General features: G+C 34.4%; 1 protein-coding gene across 12 annotated transcripts in view; it reads left to right on the forward strand.

Annotated features, from left to right (window-relative positions):
- The window catches only part of Erc2 (ELKS/RAB6-interacting/CAST family member 2), a 909,407-nt gene that overhangs the window by 440,187 nt on the left and 449,418 nt on the right, over window positions 1–19,802 (forward strand). For 9 of the 12 annotated variants that reach the window (XR_016533027.1, XR_016533028.1, XM_090320748.1 and 6 more), the window contains 4 exons: window positions 1,832–1,972; window positions 5,130–5,270; window positions 9,023–9,058; window positions 19,506–19,699. Coding sequence is in view for 10 of the 12 variants with exons in the window: in XM_090320748.1 (XP_090176874.1) it covers window positions 1,832–1,972; window positions 5,130–5,270; window positions 9,023–9,058; window positions 19,506–19,699 (512 nt within the window). In the remaining 2 variants the exon portion in view is untranslated. The remainder of the gene's footprint in view (window positions 1–1,831; window positions 1,973–5,129; window positions 5,271–9,022; window positions 9,059–19,505; window positions 19,700–19,802) is intronic. The other 3 variants (XM_090320783.1, XM_090320785.1, XM_090320798.1) reach the window with 1 other exon arrangement.

A 19,802-nucleotide genomic window follows, 5' to 3' on the forward strand; every position in this document is an offset into this window, starting at 1 on the left:
TAGTAGGACCCATCAAAAAGTTGTTGTTCTGACAATTCTTTTTGTCTCTCTCCTTTTTTGTCTGGGATGAAGTTTGAACCCAGAACCTTAAGTGTGCTAGTCACACACTCGAGTACTGAGCTACACATCTCCAGCTATGTGACCATGCAGAGGATGCTCTCATAAGTGTAGGATCATTTGAAATCAATTTCAGAAACTTAAGTTTCACCAAGATGAAATTTTTCCCTTCCCCTAAAGGCTCATACTTAGATTTCAGTCAGAATCCATGGTTTTAGAAAACATGTCTACCAGAGTAGTATTTTTGCTGAATGTCAAAGACAGCTAGATCCTCATATCTCCTTGAATTGTCCCTGGTATATGTTTGTAACAATATGGTCTTATGAGTATGGCTAAGTGTCAGAGGCTCTGAGTTGGGACTTCTGGCTCACCTTGTGTTGAAACTGGAGTTTTAGACCCAAGACATGTCTGGTCCGGCTACTTGCACCTATTCCAAGGGTGAAAAAAGGAGATGCAGTAACATGAACAGATAACAATGACAGTACTTTAGTTCATCTTCAATCATCTTTTGGATGCTGATATGAGCTATATGTTTAAATAGGCTGGAAACTGAAAGCAGAGACAGATGTGTCTCGGTGGTCAGAGGTAGCCACAGTTTGTCTGAAGTACATTGTCTCAGAATGGGTCATGTGGGAGTCTTATGGCTTATCATCTCAGTTATTGTTGTTTGAAGTTCCAGAGACATCATTGTTGCCCTCAGCACTTGAAGGGAACATTCAGATTCCCTGCTCCTGATGCGGGAGCATCATAATAGGTTATTGCCCTCCCTCACTGGAGAAAGATGATTGTTTTACTCTAAGGCTCTGCTGTTCAGTGTCATAAAGATTTTATCAGCTCTCTTTTCCTGGACTCTGAGGTGGCAATGAAATGCATGTCTTACAACAATGAACATAGATACACAATAGTGGCTGCAATGATAAGTTTTTATCTGTATTATGTTCATTCCTGGGCCTAAGGAAGGAGCTCATGCTTTTCAGCCATAACAACTCTTATGCACCGGTTACAGGGCAATTCAGCTGTCCTCTCTGAGCTCTAGGTAGGGTCACCTCTACACTGTCACCACTTGTGGTGATTGTGCAGTGGAGATTGTGATGAAAACTAATTAAGATCATTATATAATCTAGCACAGATTAAGCCCTCAATTCAGGAAAGCTTTGAATTTTTCTCAAATTAAACCAGAGTTTGGGAATTTCTATGGATGTTTAAGAAGCTATTGAAAAACAGAAAGAAATATCTCCGGACACCCTGAAAAACAACACCAAAAAGAGCACATACATGTACATATACAGTAGACTTATTCTGTATTTTGCCTCAAGTTCTTTTAAGTCCTGCCCTAAGTACTGGAGAGCTGGGTCTTACTTGTAGCCCCTGTATAATCAGTATACTCTTCAGAAACCAAAGAAGGATCTTTGTTGCCAAGTAAGGAAGCAAAACAAAGGAGGGCTCAGCTGAAAATCAGTTCTCCATTTTCTCCTTGCCTATGCAAGGTGCCTAAATCTTCCTCTTCTAGAATAGCTCTAAGAATTTCCCAGTTTCCACCATAAATTAAGTATGGCCGCAGAGCTCCAATTCTGTGATGCTAAAATGTATAAGCAAATCAGAAGCTAGGTTGATTGTCTTTCACAAATGCTTATACACAGATCTTCTTTCTATTCACCTAATTTACACTTTCTTGCATGGATTCCCACGAGCATTTTTTAAAGATATATTGTCTCTTGTTTTGACATGCATGCACTGATGGATTCTCCCTATCTCTTTGATGATTGCCTCATAGGAGAGAATAATTGAGCGCTTGAAAGAACAGCGGGAGAGAGATGATCGGGAAAGACTAGAAGAAATAGAATCCTTCCGAAAAGAAAACAAAGACCTGAAGGAAAAGGTCAATGCTCTACAAGCTGAGCTGACTGAGAAAGAGGTGAGTTGGGGAAAGCAAATGAACTGACTTGATAGTCTCACAACCCAAATATTCACTGTACCTGGGAGAGAACGGAGATTTAATTGGAAAACTTAGGGAATTTAGATCTTTGTGTGAATATTTAAGGAATTGAGTAACCTTTCTCTTGGAAAGTTGTTTTAATTCAAAGCAATTACAATCCTGTAATTTCCTTCATTGATGATGCCTATGGATATCTTTGTTCTGCTTGCTGTGTATACAGTGCTGCTTCTCGAAATGCTTCCTTGTACCATTTGCGGTGCTAAAAAGAGACATTTTTTTCAGAGTCCCATGATTTTTTGCTTGAGGAGGATAACAACTCCACCTGATTGGGAATCTGTCTTATGCTAATGTTTTTGTTGGGTGCTTTCTTATAAACAGATTACTTAATATCCTTAGGCTGGGTATTCTGACACCATGCTCAACACAGAGATATAGGTTAAATGTGTCACCTGTTGTGGAATATTTTTATATGATAGTACATAATTTAAAACACTGTTCTTATACAATAGCAAACACAAATGCAGAAAGTAAATGCTACCTGCATTTTTATAAGACATTATACTTGCAAGACGTTTATTTTTACAGGTTTAGAGGAGGATGCTTTGGCTTATACACCCCTCTCCCAAGCTCCAAGTGATACCTGTAGCTTTTTCATGTGGAAACTGGTAGATGTGTGGTAGATGTATGGCAAGAGTAAGTCATTACCCGATACATATTATCCAGTCTCCACATCTCCACATGAGATATGTTATTGTCTATGACTTACCCCTTATGACTTTGTCTAACAAAAATGTCCCTTTCCCTTAACATGTTCTTGACCCCTTTGTCAGCTGTTGGATTGCCCCAATGCACTGTGGTCTCTGTCTCAGACCTACGGGATTACCTCACCTTTTGGATGTTGATAATAGTATACAAATTATTAAATTAGGAATGCACCAAGGGAACATTTTGAATAAAAATGAGTTATGAAAAAACCTAGAAGCAAAATTCATATCCCTGAAACCTATGTCCACTAGTTTTTTTCCATCACCTTGCATATCCTAGTCTCCACCACTGCCCACCATCCCTAGTTATGCTCACTAGCATTTGGATGGGAAATTATTTAGATAGGAAAACAGAGAATCAAAGTCTCTTTCTTCCATTTCATTGCTACTTTTTATTTGATGGATCCATACTTGTAGTTTGTGAGAAAGAAGCACAGAGAGGTATTAAATTTATTGTTTTCCTCATTAGAAGTGTTATTTGTGGAATTGTGCTCGAAAGTCAATGCTGGAACTTCTCAGGGGACAACTTGATGTCATGGTGGAGAATGAGTTTATTATGGAAGTCATTTAACAAATAAGATAGATATTGCATGAGTTCTAACTTTTCCAGGACCATTTAGTATTCTTAAATAATGTACTTGGCACTGGGCTGGTAAGTGTCCATGAGGATTCTGTCAAACAAACAGACCTAGATTAAGAAACCTAAGTAGATCAATAAATTAATCTCAAGTAACAGCTTTTATAGTGTAATGGAAGTAGGAAAGTCTAAATTGTGTAGGATGAGCTAGGAGGAGAACCTTATCTCTGATGCAGAAACTGATGCTGTAATCCACAGGTAGAATTTCTCCTCCTGTGTGTTCTGCTCATCATAATAAACTCATATCCACCCAGAGCACAGAGCAAATCTTCAGTTAATTTCACCTGATTACACATGTTGATCATGCCAATATCTTTATAGCAGTGTCTTCATCTTTACTAATAACTGGGGTTTATAGCCTAGTCAAAATGGCAATGTAAAATCTATGAAGAACAACCTTCAAGTTGTATTTAACAGGGAACTTATACTTCATTTGGGATGATAGTATGTCTTTACTATGAAAAAAAACTGGATTGGGGCTGGCATGCACAAAACCCCAGCTCGATTCCATGGTACCACATACTTAGAAAAAGCCGAAGTAGTGCTATGGCTCAAGTGGCAAAACACTAGCCTTGAGCAAAAAGTGTCTTAAGGATAGGATAAGCCCAGGCCCTGAGTTTAAGCCCCAGGAGTGGAAAACAAAAACAAAAACAAAAAATAACTTGATTACAAAAACTTCTGTTATTTCCATAGGCAGGATATTCTAAAGAGCACTGAAATTAATTTTAATCTGAATTCAAGAATTATTGACCTTTAACACCTAGGTAACCTTTGACAGGATGCTCAACTAATTCAAGCCCATGTTTTCTGAATTGAGAAAAAATATAGCAAAAGTAGCTATGAAGATACATCTTGTTGGGTCAGGATGACCTTCTCATCAAGGTCATTCCTGTGTCCATGTACTATCCTAGCATAAAGTATTAGATAACATCTTTGTTTACTGAGAGAGCACTATGTTTTCAATTTCCTCCACAGTGCTGCAAATGGATAAAAATGAAGTGTACTGCCACTGACTTCAGAGTAACTAGAACATTTTCATCACAGAGTCAAATGTTGTTAGCTATATTTCATAATTGGGAATGAACATTGTCCATTTAGAGTAATCCAAAGATATGTGAATATTTATTTCTTATTTTTTAGAATTCTGACAGTACAGGAAACCTTTTAGGGAGATTCATTCTATTTGTTGAATTTACATGGAACATAGCCATACTATACTCTCAAGTTTAAAATACTTTTATCTTTCTTTCTCCAGAAAATGTTTGTGAAACTGACAGTAATTTTTTGTTATAAAAGTGGAATTTGTTGAGAATTTAATAAAATATTTCTTTGATATTTGACTTTTTCTTTGTGGGAAGAGCATTCAAGCTTTCATATTTGTCTGCATGAATTAGCAGCAATAAATATACGCAGATGATTTCAAGTGTCTCTTTGGCTATGACCTGTTAAGACTACTTTTGGACATACATCAAAACTTTCAGAAGTGAAAAGTGCTTTTACTACCACACCAGTTGGTCACATTTGATTCTAGGGCAATTAGATCCTCTTCTGTTCTGTAACCTGGCCAACTTAAATTTCATGGCCAGAAATGACTATTGTTACCTTAGTAAGGCTGTACTTACCTTTTCTGTGCAACAGATACCTTATGGGGATGTATGCAAGCAATGTATTCAGATTGAAGACATTGCTAGAGAAATTACAATGGTTCCCTTACCAGCATTATTTCTTCTTTCAGTCTAGTTTAATTGACCTGAAAGAGCACGCATCTTCATTAGCCTCTGCAGGGCTGAAAAGAGACTCCAAATTAAAGTCTTTAGAAATAGCCATCGAACAAAAGAAAGAAGAATGTAGCAAGTTGGAAGCACAGTTAAAAAAGGTAAGTGAAGTCTTAGAAAAAAAAACTACACTCATTTTAAGATGAATTTATAAAATGGGAAAGCAAAAACCTTTATTCAAAGGAAATAAATTCCTTGTGTTTTTTTATCTGCTGATAAAAAAATTTATTGAACACTCAATATTATTCCTGACAATTCTGCACCAAATCTGTGAACCTAAAAAAGTATCTTAGGTTTTCAGTCCAAAGAAAACTTGAAAAATAGAAACTTGTAGCAGAAGTAAAAAATATAAAATCCAGCCATTACTCTCTGGGCAAATCTCAACTATCAAAAGAGATGAATGCAAACATTATAATAATGCAAAGAGTGGCCCCATTATATTTTCATAAACTTTTACTACCTCCAGAAAAAGATCACTTGCTGTATTAGAACCATGCAAAACCTTTTTTGCTGACATTAAATTTCTAGAAACTCACCAACTTAGTCAAATCCCTGTAAAATGACTGTTTATATAGAACCCCCAAACAACCTTACTGTCTAAGAAAATATGATGTAAAAGGAAGCTTTGGAAAAGAAAGAAGACCTTTACATTGTGGCATTCACATGTTTTCTCTGATCAAAACATTTTGTGGAGTGCATTTCCAGTCATGCATTGTTCCTTTGACTTTTTCCCTATGTTGTTTGGTTTGTCTGCACTCATTGTTCACATAAAACTCATAATGTTATGAGTTTAAGCATTTTGTTCCCCTTTGATAACTTACAAAGAGATAAAACTCTAAATATTCAAATTAAGGATATGATACAACTTGACTATATATAATTCATAACAGACTTGAATGGGGATTTTTTTGTTAGAATAATGAAAATAAATGACATAGATGGCCAAAGATAGGAAAAATCAAAAACTATAGAGAAATTATTCTTGATATTTAAATTTTTAATATTTTTTGTATGGTATGCTATGTAACTGAAGGTTACAGGATGTTAGGAATTATGAGAAATTTCACATGAAGAAATTTTAAGATGGAAAAATAAACATGTAGAATAAATCTCTTTATAAAAATGGGTAAAAAAATCTATAAATTATCAAGTTCATTTCACAGTCCTCTTAGTATATTCTCGTATTTCAAAAAGGAATATTGAATAGGATATGAAAGAGTTGCTCATTTGATGATATTGAAATAGAGACTGACTTAGCCAGTTATGCTTTGGGGTATCATTCCATTTTTGACACATATAAATGAGTTCTAAATATGATATACATGCATATGCATAGAAATCAGCTAAATGTATTTTCAAATAAAACACTTTTGTGATCAGAAGTCACAACTAAAGATGACTTTCTAAAAGAGAGTCCATGTTTGCCTGTGCTGAGTATTAGGGAGGCCCTCAAATAGAGCTGGGCCTGAAGGCTATCTGATCCTATCTCTGATGAGTTGTTGTGGAGATCAGACCACTAACCCTTATTATTTCTGCAGACACATGCTCAGAATCCTCTCTTATAGTATAAGCCATCCAGAGAATTTGAAATCCTCTAGTCATTAAAAGGAAGACTATACCTGTATGTATATGACTTGATTAGTTTAATAAATCAATATATATGTAATTCGGTATAGTTTCTTTCAACATAGCTGTGGTTTGCCCAAGAGATCACTTGCAATGTGTATTTTCCTTAGGTTCTTAGGTACACACCATTTGCTGGAATTCACAGACCAATCTTGTAAATATTTTAGTATTATTTCTGACAGCAGCTTAACTTTCTACAATGTCACCAGAATTAAAGCCACAGATATGGTTGTCTTACTATAAAGCAGTTATTTAATTTATGAAAAGATACTTACTAATACATATTTATAATCATTGCTTATACTATCTTCTAAATGTATAGTACAGTGAGTTTAAATAAGGTAATGATAATTTAAGTATTTTTATGCCTAACCTGCAGACGCTATGTTGTTATTTTTGGCTTTCTAGCATTAACTAAACTCAAAAAGTAGAAAATAATTTTAGTAAGTTAATAAATAGTTGCATACAAACCTCAAGTACCCATCACCTTAAAAAGAATTGAGATCTGCAGGAAATATTTGAAAATATAAGCCATTAGTATGTTAAAGTACATATAAACACATTATTTCCTCATGGAAAAATAAGCAACTATAAAAGCTTATGGAGAGTTTGGGCCTCCTTTTAAAGAAAATGGTATGTGACTTGTGAATTAAATATAAAGGTTTAATAAATGAAAGTTGAAGACATGGTAGTTTTATTATGTCATAAATACACCATGAATTCCCAGTGGAATTTTGTTTAAGAGATGAATATCCAGGTACTTTTGCCCACAAAATACACATTATCGATGTGTTTCATTCAACAGAAATTTTGCCTGCCTGTGACAGTGAAATCCGTGACTTGAACATACTTTTGACTAGTGGACAGTAATTGACTTTGGAAAATAGTTTTTACAGAAAAGTTTGTGAAAAACACATAGACACTTTTCACCATTTCCTATTTTGTGTAAATTTAAGATATCTTCAAATGTTTTATGATGAAAAATGATTATTGGCCAAAAAGGACCTCTATGTTTCATCCTACCTCTTAAAAATGATGCACATGTTCTTGTGTAAAAACATTTTTTCCTATTATTAATGAGACTGGTTAAACAATGCCAGCCAAAGAATGCCTCACTGTGATTTATATATTATGCTACATAATTGGATACATTCGACTCGAGTAGACACACAAAGGTGTGAGGAATCTGATGACTGACAAGTGCATCACAAAAACTTTTGAAAGTCTCAAGGTGTAGAAATCACTTAATTTGTACGATTAAAATTCACTGAAGAAGCAACAGCAATCCCAAATGGCTGAGCTTTATACTCTTCAATAATTTTAATAATGAATGTTGTACTTGAGGTGGGTTTTTCAACTCAGAATATTATTTACTTCATTCAACTTAAATAGAAATCACAGCTCATAAAGGGCACATCTCACTTTCAAGCAAAGTAATAATTTCTCCCATATCTCACCTTATATACTTTGACATTGAACCCCAAAGTAATAGCACAGGTATTTGAGAAATGTAACTTGAGTGTCCTATTTAAAGTAATAATCAGTACATTTATATCTCTACATGAAAATGACAGGTGTTAGAGTTTCTAAACAGTCAGAAAGTGTACTTTCCAAAAAGGAATTCTGAACTCACAGAATAAACTGTTCATGGAGACAGTTTTCCTATTGACTACATTTTCATTTTCCTCTTTCAGTTAATATGATTATATCTTGCTAACTAATACTTGGCTCTTGTTAACATTTCATTAGCTAATCTATATTTTTTGAAGTTTGGCTAACTAGAAAAGTCGAGCTTATGTTAATATAAGAGGAGAAATGATAAGAGTTAATTAATCTCTCATTATTACCATCTCTGAAGTTTAGGTAATAATATTGTTGGCTTGACCAAAAGTACTTGTGATTCATGGCTGAGAGCCTCACTTCATGTATCATCAAGAGTGGACAGCTTTCTTTATTTCATGGGTTATTTAACTTGAGAAAGGGAAAGTAACACAAACCTTAAATTTCATATTCCAGCTATTCTTTTTTAAGAGCCAAAGTCAACATTTGTATTTCCCTAGAGCCTCTCACTTTCACTGTGGAATGTTTAGAAACTGAAATTTCTTCTTATTTTAACAACCAGCTCGTTTGTGCAAATGCACTGGATTTATTGAGCTAATGCTGTTTTTCTGGATCTTTCCTTCTTTCCCTGTCTGTGCTTCAATGCCTCCCTACCTTTGCAATGTAGCAAGCTGAGCAGTTGTTCAATCAGATGTACAACCCAGTAAGTCCTTTCTGAAAGTTCCCGCTGTAACATATCAAAGCATGAGGATTCATCAACCACATGTCACACTATGCCATAATGGGGAGGTTTGAAAAATATTTATGAGTCTCTTCCCATTTCCGTTCTGTCAAAAGAAATGACCTATTCAGAGACCACTGCCATTTCTTTTGAAAGTTAAAAGTTAAGAGCCCAAGGAAATCTTGTCAGCTCTCACATTCCCTCCTTCTTAACTTCAACTCTAAGGCTAGAGACAACTAAAAGTTAGATGAAGATTTAGGCTCATAGAATTCTTCCTCAAATCCTTCAAATACAGACCTACCTGAACAAAAAGGAATAACATTTATAAAATAGCCAGCAATTCAATGTATCTTATAGTCACAAGCTAGATGGTAAACTAGGTTTAAGTGAAAAGCTAGGACTTTGCTCTTCGAGATTACGTCTCCCATTATTGTGGGCTGAAGAGAAGTTATGATGTGGTATCCTGGTAACAGAAAATAGGGATTCTGATTACAGCTTGTGTACAAAAGTTAGATAACTAGTGAAACCATTTCTTAAATGGTCCACAAACACTACAATAGAATAGTCCACACTACTACTGTAGAAAACCTTTTTTTGTTTGCTTATGTGAGCTCAAGTGGCTCAAGGTATATTTTATTATCACTTGACAGATATAATCTTAATGTCCTATTTATAAATTCCCATAATAGGAAAGGCTATGGGATAAAGGAAACAATTTAGCCAGTACATTTTTACTTGTTAAGCTTTTGCTCCAAAATACTTTCATTTATTTTAATTCAGCCCTTCATAGCAAATTATATGGTCTCCAACTGGATTCCCAAAGTCCTGACAGATTATCTTTATTAACCTTTCCTCTGGTATGGATTTTAATCGAGCAGCAACACTAATCAAAGTGTCCTGTTTTTGGATATGAGGAATAGATCACTTATTCCTACAAGCACAAAAAGTCACCGAGACCTTAGTAGAAATTTACTATCTCTGTCCGCATAGGTAGGAACAAAGAAATAGCTCTGTTAACTTTTAGACCATTTCCAGACACACTGATGACATGGCTTCATCAACTTTTCCTTCACTTCAGCCCAGTGATAGGTCTCCAGCATGCCTAAAACTTTTCAGACTTTAGGTAACTCATTCAAAAGTCCTTGACTGACTTTCCTCCCCATTTTAATTAAGCTAAGCCATTGATTTGGTATCCTGGGAAAATGGCCAACTCTCATTATTTTAACTCCCTCTGTCTGCAGATATTCTCAGGATCCAGTTTTTTGACTCAGAGGAACATAGCATGATGAATTTTTTTCTGTCCTTAATAGTTTTAAAAAATGACTATGTTTTTTCCTAGTTATAGAAACAATATATAACCAGTTGAAAATTTATGAAAACATAAATGGATATAAGCAAAAACAGGAAAAAACAGGATGGCTTCCTCCATACATCATCTTGAGGAACTGAGCTGCATTCTCCTTTGGCACTTTGTGTAGTTTTTAGTGTGCTCTCCCTTGTCATCTCCTTTACTATTTTCTTTCTTGGTTCTGTCTTTGTAGTCTTCCTTTTCCTTCCTTCCATTTCTTTCTCTCCTTTTTCCTTACCTGATGCTCTATTTCTTTTTACCAAATTGTATCGTGGTATTTATTCGGTTTTATATCACTTTTTTCACATGAATTATTAGACTATTCTCACATAAATATTCTTTCAGGATACTCTGACAGTTAAAACTGTTCTGTTTATTCCACACATTTCATTTGCTATTTTGCCTCTTACTCTAATGGTATAAGCAAAGTTCCAAAAAGCATCTTTCTGTATTAGGTCCTTCTTTCCTCCATCCTTTGCTCCTTCCCTCCTTTTCTTCTTTCTTCATAATGGATTTACTTCTGAGTTAGTGGTTTTAAGATGCTCCCAGCAGGCCCTGGGGCACTGTGTTTCATTATGAATGTGCACGTGTCACACACTCATTAAATGGGTCCTTTAAACCACTCTCTGCTTCACATAAATAACATGTTAGATAACTTTGACAATGCCTAAGGGGGAAATGTTTGTTTTCCTTTTTAAGTTTCTGCTCTATAATTAGTAATGAGGTGTAAGTTTTTAAATACATTTACTAGCTTTTAATATTAATATTTTTCTTTAGTAGATTGTTTACATCTTTGAAGCTCTTGACTGCTATTTACTAATTTGTTCATTGCTTCATGGGATATTCTGTGCTTTATTTAAAACTTTGGGGGCTGGGAGTTTGGCCTAGTGACAGAGTGCTTACCTAGCATGCACGAAGACCCATCCTCAGTACCACATATACAAAAAAAAAAAAAGGCAAGTGGTAGTAGCACTAGCCTTGAGAAAGACCAAGGTCAGTGCTCAGGCCTGGAGCTCAAGCCCAGGACTGGCAAAAAAATAAATAAATAAAACCAACTTTGTTCAGCTTTGTAGAAATTATATTTTTTTTATCTAAAGGGAACTGTTTTAGGATTCATGACCTGTGATTCTCTTTAGGAATTCCTCATTTCCTTTATTCTTTAAAGTCATTCTCTGATTTTACTCACCTATATTTAAATTGTTTTGAATATTATTTTTTACATAAACCCAAACTTTTTATCCATCTACACTACATTTTGATTAATATTAGGAAGTGAGGTTCTAACTACATTTTTCTAATCACCAACAAATAAACCTCTTACTTTTGTGCTTCTTTTACTGTTTACCAAACAATTCCTTCTTTGTTGAATACTAAGCTTTTGTAGGGGATGTATGTCTGTCTCTGAGATACTGTTCACTTTTATCTCTTCCTTTTTGAGCCAAAAATTTAATGATGTGCCTTTATTTACTTATTTTATTTTTAGGACAGTTTATTTGTTTGTTTCTTATTCAGAGGGGTTACAATTCCCTAAGTCAGACTTACTTTTTGTGTGCTGGTAATGGGACTTGAGCATAGGGTCTTGTGTTCTGGTTCAGCTTTTGTGCTAAAAGCTGGTGTTCTACTTGAATCACATATCTACTTTTGGCTTTTTGTGGTTAATTGGAGGTAAGAATCTCTGGGATTTTCCTGGCAGGCTGGCTTTGAACCATAATCCTCAAATATCAGCTGCCTGAATAGGTAGGATTACAGGTGCCATAGATGTCCAGTACATAATATTTTAAAAATTTAAGTCATTATAGAAAGGATATGGTGTTTTTAAATACCATGTAATAGGACAAATTTTTCTGTAATTATTTTGGCTTTTGTTTTTTCATTTCATTAGAAAGTTCTTTATTTTTCTCTCATTTCAATTTCAAAATTATTTTGCCAGTTAAAAACACAATGTTGGTAATTAATTTGAATTGTGTTTATTTTTAATAGCGATTTGCTCATGATTGATATATTTGTGTAATTACTTCATTCCTTTCACAAACTTCATTTCCAAACTTTAAACAAATTCAATGCTTGGTGGTTTTTTTTCAGCAGTAAAATTTTGTCACTTTCCTTCTGTAGACCTTGTAGTATTTCTATTTAAAGTATGTCAATTCTTTTTTATTTGCTATTGTAAATAAGCTATGACTCCTTTTAATTTGTAACCAGTTATTGGTACATAGGAAGTTTCTTTTATTCTGGTATGTTTGTTTTGAATATGGCCACCCTCACATTTTTCGTGAATTATCCTGTAGTTGTTTTTATTACATAGGAAAAATTTACAGGCTGTTCTATGTCAGTGTGTACTCCATCCGAATAAACAAGGATTAAGCTTTAAAGCCTTTCTGCAAGCATTTTTCCTCCTCTGGAGTACAAATAAACGTCTTACTTTTGTGCTTCCTTTACTGTAGACTGTCATTGTACTCAGTGATGTTCTTATGCTATTTCTTAGGAAACTAACCTTTTGCCTTTGAATCCTAATAATTTCTTATAATAACTACCTTTCTGCAGTTTAACTAGCAGTCTAGGGGAGTTAACTATATGGCTCGGGGAGTTCATCTTGTCATTGTAAACCCTTCGCAGGTTATCTTCAGTGGAGTCCTTTTTCTTCCTTTGTTCTTAGTTCTAGACAAATAATATGGTTTTATTATCCATTTTGAATACATTCTTTACTGTGGTCTTAGTGATTATAATGCTCTGAGATAGTATCCAGAAGTCTTTCATAAAGTTTGAATAACTCTTTAGACCTTTTGTTTCTTCAGTCTCGTGCTTTCCATGATCTCTTCATTACTGCAAGCAACCTTGATCCTGGCCATTCATGATACTCCTTCCTACCTAGTGACTATCCATGTGAAATCTCATCCCCTCTGAACACACCTTTTGCAGGGCTCAGACTTTACTTACCACTTGACAAGAACAAGACCAAGCATTTTCCATTCCAGAGAGAGGGGAAAAAAATGTCTTGTTAATGTTCAGTGAGGTCTTCCTGATTTATATGTCATTATAGGACCGTAAAATTCCAGGAACACAGTGGGCTGAATCATAAATGTTTCCACAGTCATTGTTTAGGCTTTGTGGTTTCTTTTTAAGATTTTTTTAATCCCATTTCTGAAAACTATTTGATTCACTCTTAAACTGGTAGCTCCTGACAAAGTTGTACATGACAGCTATTTAAAGAAATAGCATTGGATACACACAAGACACATGCAGACACATGGACATACAAAACACACACCCTACAATTGAAACAGGCTTTCAATGTCTAAATAACACAAATAGTACTTTCAACAGCATGTAAGATTTGAAGTTACATACTTTATTTCAGAACTCCTCGTAGTTATCTCCGTCCTCTACATTGTTAGTTTAGGAAATTGCACAGTTCGAAGGAATTATATTAATAGTTTCATTTTTATTTAAAGAAATCTTAAAATGGACCAATCACATAGTTGAAAACTTCTTGTATAATAGAAATTTTATTTTGAGTATTGTTTATATTTATTTATACAATTCTTATTTATTCCATGTATAAAAATCTACTCTTTTAGTTTTCTTTAAAATGAGAATGCTTAAGATTTCAAGACATAGCAATGTTTAGTCCCAAGTGTGTTATTTGTTTTCAGTTAATGTGTCTGTCGTTTCTTTTATTTAAAGTGCATTTTACATTTTATAATAGGTTGTAGTTTCATAATCACCCTTAGGAACATTATTTGTGCAAGACTTATGTTTCTTATAACTTAAAATAATGTGAAAATTGGTACTTCTTTTAGAAAATTGAAATCAAAGATATTAATATAAACTAGATGATTCCCCTGTTCTGCTGTTCAGTCATGAAACACATGTTAAGGTGCTATCAGGGGACACCCAGCAGGCAAAATGCTGCAACTGAGAACCCTATTTTACAGTGCATAAATGTAGTAAATACCGCTAAAAGTCTAGCAGCAGCAGAAATGAAAAATCCACAGATTCTTGACTTAACTTTCTAGTTCCATTTGATTATGGGTAATCATTTTATTATTGGAAGGAAATTATTTTTAAATTAAAATTGCTAGGGACTATTTCAAAGAAACAGTATTATCTAATGTTGAAAGTAAATGTTCCCCTTTTTGTATCACAGCAGGCTTCTGGACCTAAGGTCATGTTTTTCTTTCTAGACATCTGGAATGAAGAACAAGTATTTGCCGAAAAATAATCTGTGACTGACCTTTACAAGATTAAGCACAAATAAACCTGAGATTCATGATTTTGATAATAGTAAACTCCCAACTTAAAAAAGTTATTTCTTACTGAGTTGTATTCATGTATAATATTCATATGTACATACAACATGCACTGATTAAATTCAACTCCCTTCTTTGCTTCACAGAACCTTCTCCGTCTATTCACCCTCAATTTTATATGCTTTCTCAATTTTCTGTTTTTCTAAAATATGCTTAAGGTTTCTTCAAGAAAGATTTTTAGAGCAAATACTTAGATATTCTTTAAGTTGACCAATTTAATCAGCAAGTTAAATCTGTCCTTTAGCCTCTTTTTATTTCTTTACTTGAATTTAGGCACAGTATTAGTGATATATTTTGTTTGGCTTTCTGAATCAGTTATATTTTCTTCTATTAAGATAACTCTCAAGTATTATATTATTCCTCCTCAGTCATTGCCAATCTTTGATAAATTTCCTTACATATGCAAATATAAGAGAATTACAATGGAAGAACTGTAGCTTCCCCCCCCATTTCATTGATCTAATATGTAATGCAGGCTTTTCTATAATGTTCTTTTCCAATTGTCTGTTTTTCTAGAATATGCTTGAGAATTGCTCTAAAAGTCTTAAAACAGGTAAAACCAGATACCTGATTATTGATATTCCTTTGTTTTTAATGAGCAGTTGAATGTTTGAGAAAGAGATAATCTTGACTATATTCCTGATCAGTAAATTCTGGAAAGAAAAGACCTTTATCAATTTGTATCATAAGGTTAGATTCCTGGCTAATAAAAATAGAGTGATGTAGTTACTTCAGAAGAAATGGAATGGGGAAGAATTTCTCATATGAGGGAAGATAATTTCAAATCAACAGAACAGATACTTAAGAGGAAATAAATAACTACCCCTTTTCTACTTAAATCTTGAATATATCAAAATGGTGTGGTAGGAATTTGTTGTGATAATGATTTATTGAAATATATTTTTATGCATTAGAGAATATGTTGGACTAAATCTATTCTTTGTTTTTCTCCTCACTAGAGGCTGAAAGTTCATATTAAAAATGCTTATAATTTGAGAAGGCAAGGGTATTACATAAATATAAATAAAATGCTTTCATTTCATTATTTGGCATTAGAATTTTGAAGGAAGAATTGGATTATACACTCCGTTTTCTACTGCTTATTTATTCAGTCACTTATTTACTTATTCAATCCATTTATAACATAGTATCACTCCTAGGCTTGTGAATCTCACAGTATAGTACATTTATACTGTGATAGTTTAAGATTTAAGTCCATTGTCTGGAAGGTTGTGATTCATGCTAGGTAGAAGATCTTCTTCATAACTCCTTGAAAGTTTGTGGAAACTATTCCCTCAAAGACATAGGACAGATTGGGAAGGGGCTCAGAATCCTTCCCAACCTTCTGAAAGAATAAATCACTGTTAATCCAGGTGCGATGGCTCACTCCTGTAATCCTAGCTACTCAGGAGGCTGAGATCTAAGGATCCTGGTTCAAAGCTAGCCTGGGCACTAAAAACCAGGAGACTCTTATCTCCAGTTAATCACTAGAAAAGGGGAAGTAGGGCTGTGGCTTAAGGGTTAGGTCTGTAGCCTTGAGCTGAAGAGCCCAGGGACAACACCCAGGCCTCAGGGCTCAAGCCCCATGATCCACAAAACAAACAAACACTGTTCCACTGTTACTGGAATCTTTATATGACTTTTTCAAAGTTTTATAGATATAAGTAATTTAAAAATGCTATCTAGTTGTACTTTTATCTAAAAGCCTTCTATAAATTCTGGCATCAATGTTGAAAATAGTTTGACATAAAAATTTTCCCCTGGAATGAGTAGATAGTATTATAGAGCTAGAGATAAATATATTTTAACTTATAGGTTGTCTATTTGAACTCCCAGCCTATCTTTTTCACGTAAAAAATACTTCGAATATTATCTAACAGGTACAGCCACCTGTAAACTTAATAATGGTCTTTATTTTATTTTGTCAGTCCTGGGCTTGAGCTCATGGCCTGAGCACTGTCCTTGGACTTTCTCAAGGTTACAGCTCTACCGCTTGAGCCTCAGCACCACTTCTGGCTTATTTTTCTATGTATGTGGTACTGAGGAATCGAACCCCGGTCTTTGTGCATGCTAGGCAATCACTCTACCACTAGGCCAAACTCCCGGCACCTGGTCTCTAGTTTAATAACATGACCTCACTTCAATGTCACCTGAAGTCTTCGTTGATGTTGTCTAGATCTGCCATTTTTCCTAGACTCCCTGTACATCCAATAGCCCAGGAATCTTTAAGCATACGCAAACATTCTCCCTTATTAGGTTGAAAAGATTATTAACCACTTAATTTTACCCAGTGTTGAAACCTGGTCTTAGATTTTCATCTTCAAGAACCTAAAACAAGGAATGTGCTCACATACCTATTATTAGCAGACTGTTCTTTCTGTGTAAATTTCCTAGGAGGCATCTTAAAAAAATCATATTGATAGAATATCTTACTGATAAAAAATTAATAAGATCCTTAATTTAGCTGTATAACAAGCTTATTTTTATACATATTGCAAAATAAGGACTCTAATAAGAAGCACACGTTTATAATATCTCCCACTTGTTTACTCACTTTGTAGTTTTCATTGTTTTTGAAAAGGCTACATCATTTTCCTGTGGACATAAAACACAGGTTTTTAGAATGAAGGTTTCACAGCTACTACTATACTTCAATACTCATTTACTGAAAACAATGATCATAACAATCATAATAAAAGCAACCAATATAAAGTTCAGAAGCTAACTGCTCTTGATGAACCTTAAAATCTTGTTCATCTTAAGACAAAACCAGACAATCACAGTGTATATTCATTTGTGTTGAATGTGTCTATAATTACTATAATACTATATGTATATGTATTAGTTCTTTTTTGTTAACTAATGTCATTGATCAGACAGTTTGAGAAATGTCATCAGATGACATTTAGATGCTATAGAATAATGGTAGGAAAATGGAAGATTATTGTTTAGCTATTAAAATCTATATTTTATACCTTTCTGTGACAAAGAATTGAATTGTTAGTTATTATTTCAAATAGAAGCAGATATGTGGAATAGGTACTGTCCTGACTTTTAATAGAGAATATCTGTTCTACATTTTACAATTAAAGACCAATATCATGTAGTATCTAGTGCTTAAAGAATTGTTAGATTAGTAAACTGCTAAAATCATAGTAACAACGTTTTTCTTTCCAATTCTGTGAATTATAATAAAAAGGTCAATAATTTATTAGAATGCTGTCCAGAGTATACACTTAACAAAAAAATAAATGTTTTCTATGTTAGAACAACCTAATACTGGATTAGGTACGAGGGAGTAAACCAGTTTCTGATAATATGTTAAACTAATCTATTTTTTCCAAGTTCTTTTGCATAGTTGCCTTTCCTTCTTAAATGAAGAAATTTTAAAGAACATGAAAGCAAATTACCCCCCTTTCATCCTCATGCTTCAATAATGTTACATGCAAACTATTTTAAAATGATTGTCATAAGAAACTTATTTTATTTTTACTAATTTTTGAATTTTTTTTACTAAATCATTGCAAAGACTCTGAACCTTCTAATAGTAGTATTAGTCTTAACTTTTCTAACCATGCATGATTCATTAGACCCCCACAATACCTGGAGCTTGCTTGCCTCGGTTTTTCCCTGAAATTACAAAGAAAAAGTGTGTAAAAGCACATTGAACATCTGCTCTACATAACAAGACAGCAGAACAACTTTTAAGTCCTTATCAATTGTTTTAATCTTCTTGTTTCACATGTGAATTTTGGAGATATCTACATTTTGACTTCTCAGAACTTTTTCTGTTAAATGTGCACTGTTGGTAAACAATTTGTTTTTTCCCTGCCTGCTCTTTGAAGAAGTCAATTAGGAATAATGGGAAACAAGGGGTAGGCAAAACATTACAGGGCACTTCTTTCCACCTGTCTGGGAATATTTCAGCCAAAGTTAATTTTGAGGTATAAAAGGCCATCACCCATTCACACACAGAGACCACAAATACTTTGGCTGCAAATTATTCTCCAGTGTTCTTGCTTATTGTTGCTTGTGTCTGTTCTTGTGTGTAAAGCTGCCACCCACCCACGCATGTGTTTGCAGATTCTTGTCTATGTGCTTGCTCATGAATTAGCTCATTCTCCTCATGGTTTAAAGAGTTAAACATATGCAAGAAAACAAGAATTTATGGGTATGACTGTTGGCCAGAAAGCCCTTCCTTACTGAGGAGTCTTCCCTTTTTTTAATTCTCTCTGCTGCTGAAAGTTCTAAAAGATTAAGTATTCAACAATCAGTCAGCCAGCTGTTCACATGTTACCTGGCTGCAAATATCCTGGGACAGAACTGGGAAAACAGTTTTCATATTGTGTAGTTTCAGTGCTTTGCACTGCAAATGGAAACATTTGAGGTGTTCCCTACCTTTGTTGTAAGGAGTTGTCTCAATACTGCTTGCCAAATGCACAAGAAGAAAGATATTATGGACAAACCTGCCTCCACACTAGTCACCTTGCTATTGATGGAAAGAAAAGCCAAAAAGGAACATAGTTCACGGACAAATGATAATAAAAGGAGCTCACCTGAACAAAGTATAATGTATACTTTCGAGTCAACATTTTCTAGGGAGTGAAAATGTCTGATTCTTTCTCCCTTCAATTTTGCCTTCTTTCTGACAGACTACCCATAATTTTTTGTTGGTTATTTCTCCCCAAAGTTAATTTCTGGGTCACTGGTGACTACCCACCTATTGTTCTAAATCTTTATCTTAACGACCTTCTTTACAAATGTAATGTTGAAGGCTCATAATATTGAAGATGACTCCAGAATGAATCCTGAGTTTGCAGACCAACTCAAACAGCTTGATAAAGAAGCGTCTTACTACCGGGACGAGTGTGGCAAGGCCCAGGCTGAAGTGGACAGGTTGCTGGAGATCCTCAAGGAGGTGGAGAATGAAAAGAATGACAAGGACAAGAAGATTGCAGAACTTGAGAGGTAGGTTTTTAGTCATGTGAATTGTCATGATAGCTTGGTCGCACATTTCAAGTTCTTTTAGGTTTGGGATGCACAGTTGCGTGTTCATACTACAAGTTGGAAA

This window comes from Megascapheus bottae, chromosome 2, assembly GCF_031878675.1.
Source record: "Megascapheus bottae isolate mThoBot1 chromosome 2, mThoBot2.hap1, whole genome shotgun sequence".
Taxonomy (NCBI): Eukaryota; Metazoa; Chordata; class Mammalia; order Rodentia; family Geomyidae; genus Megascapheus; species Megascapheus bottae.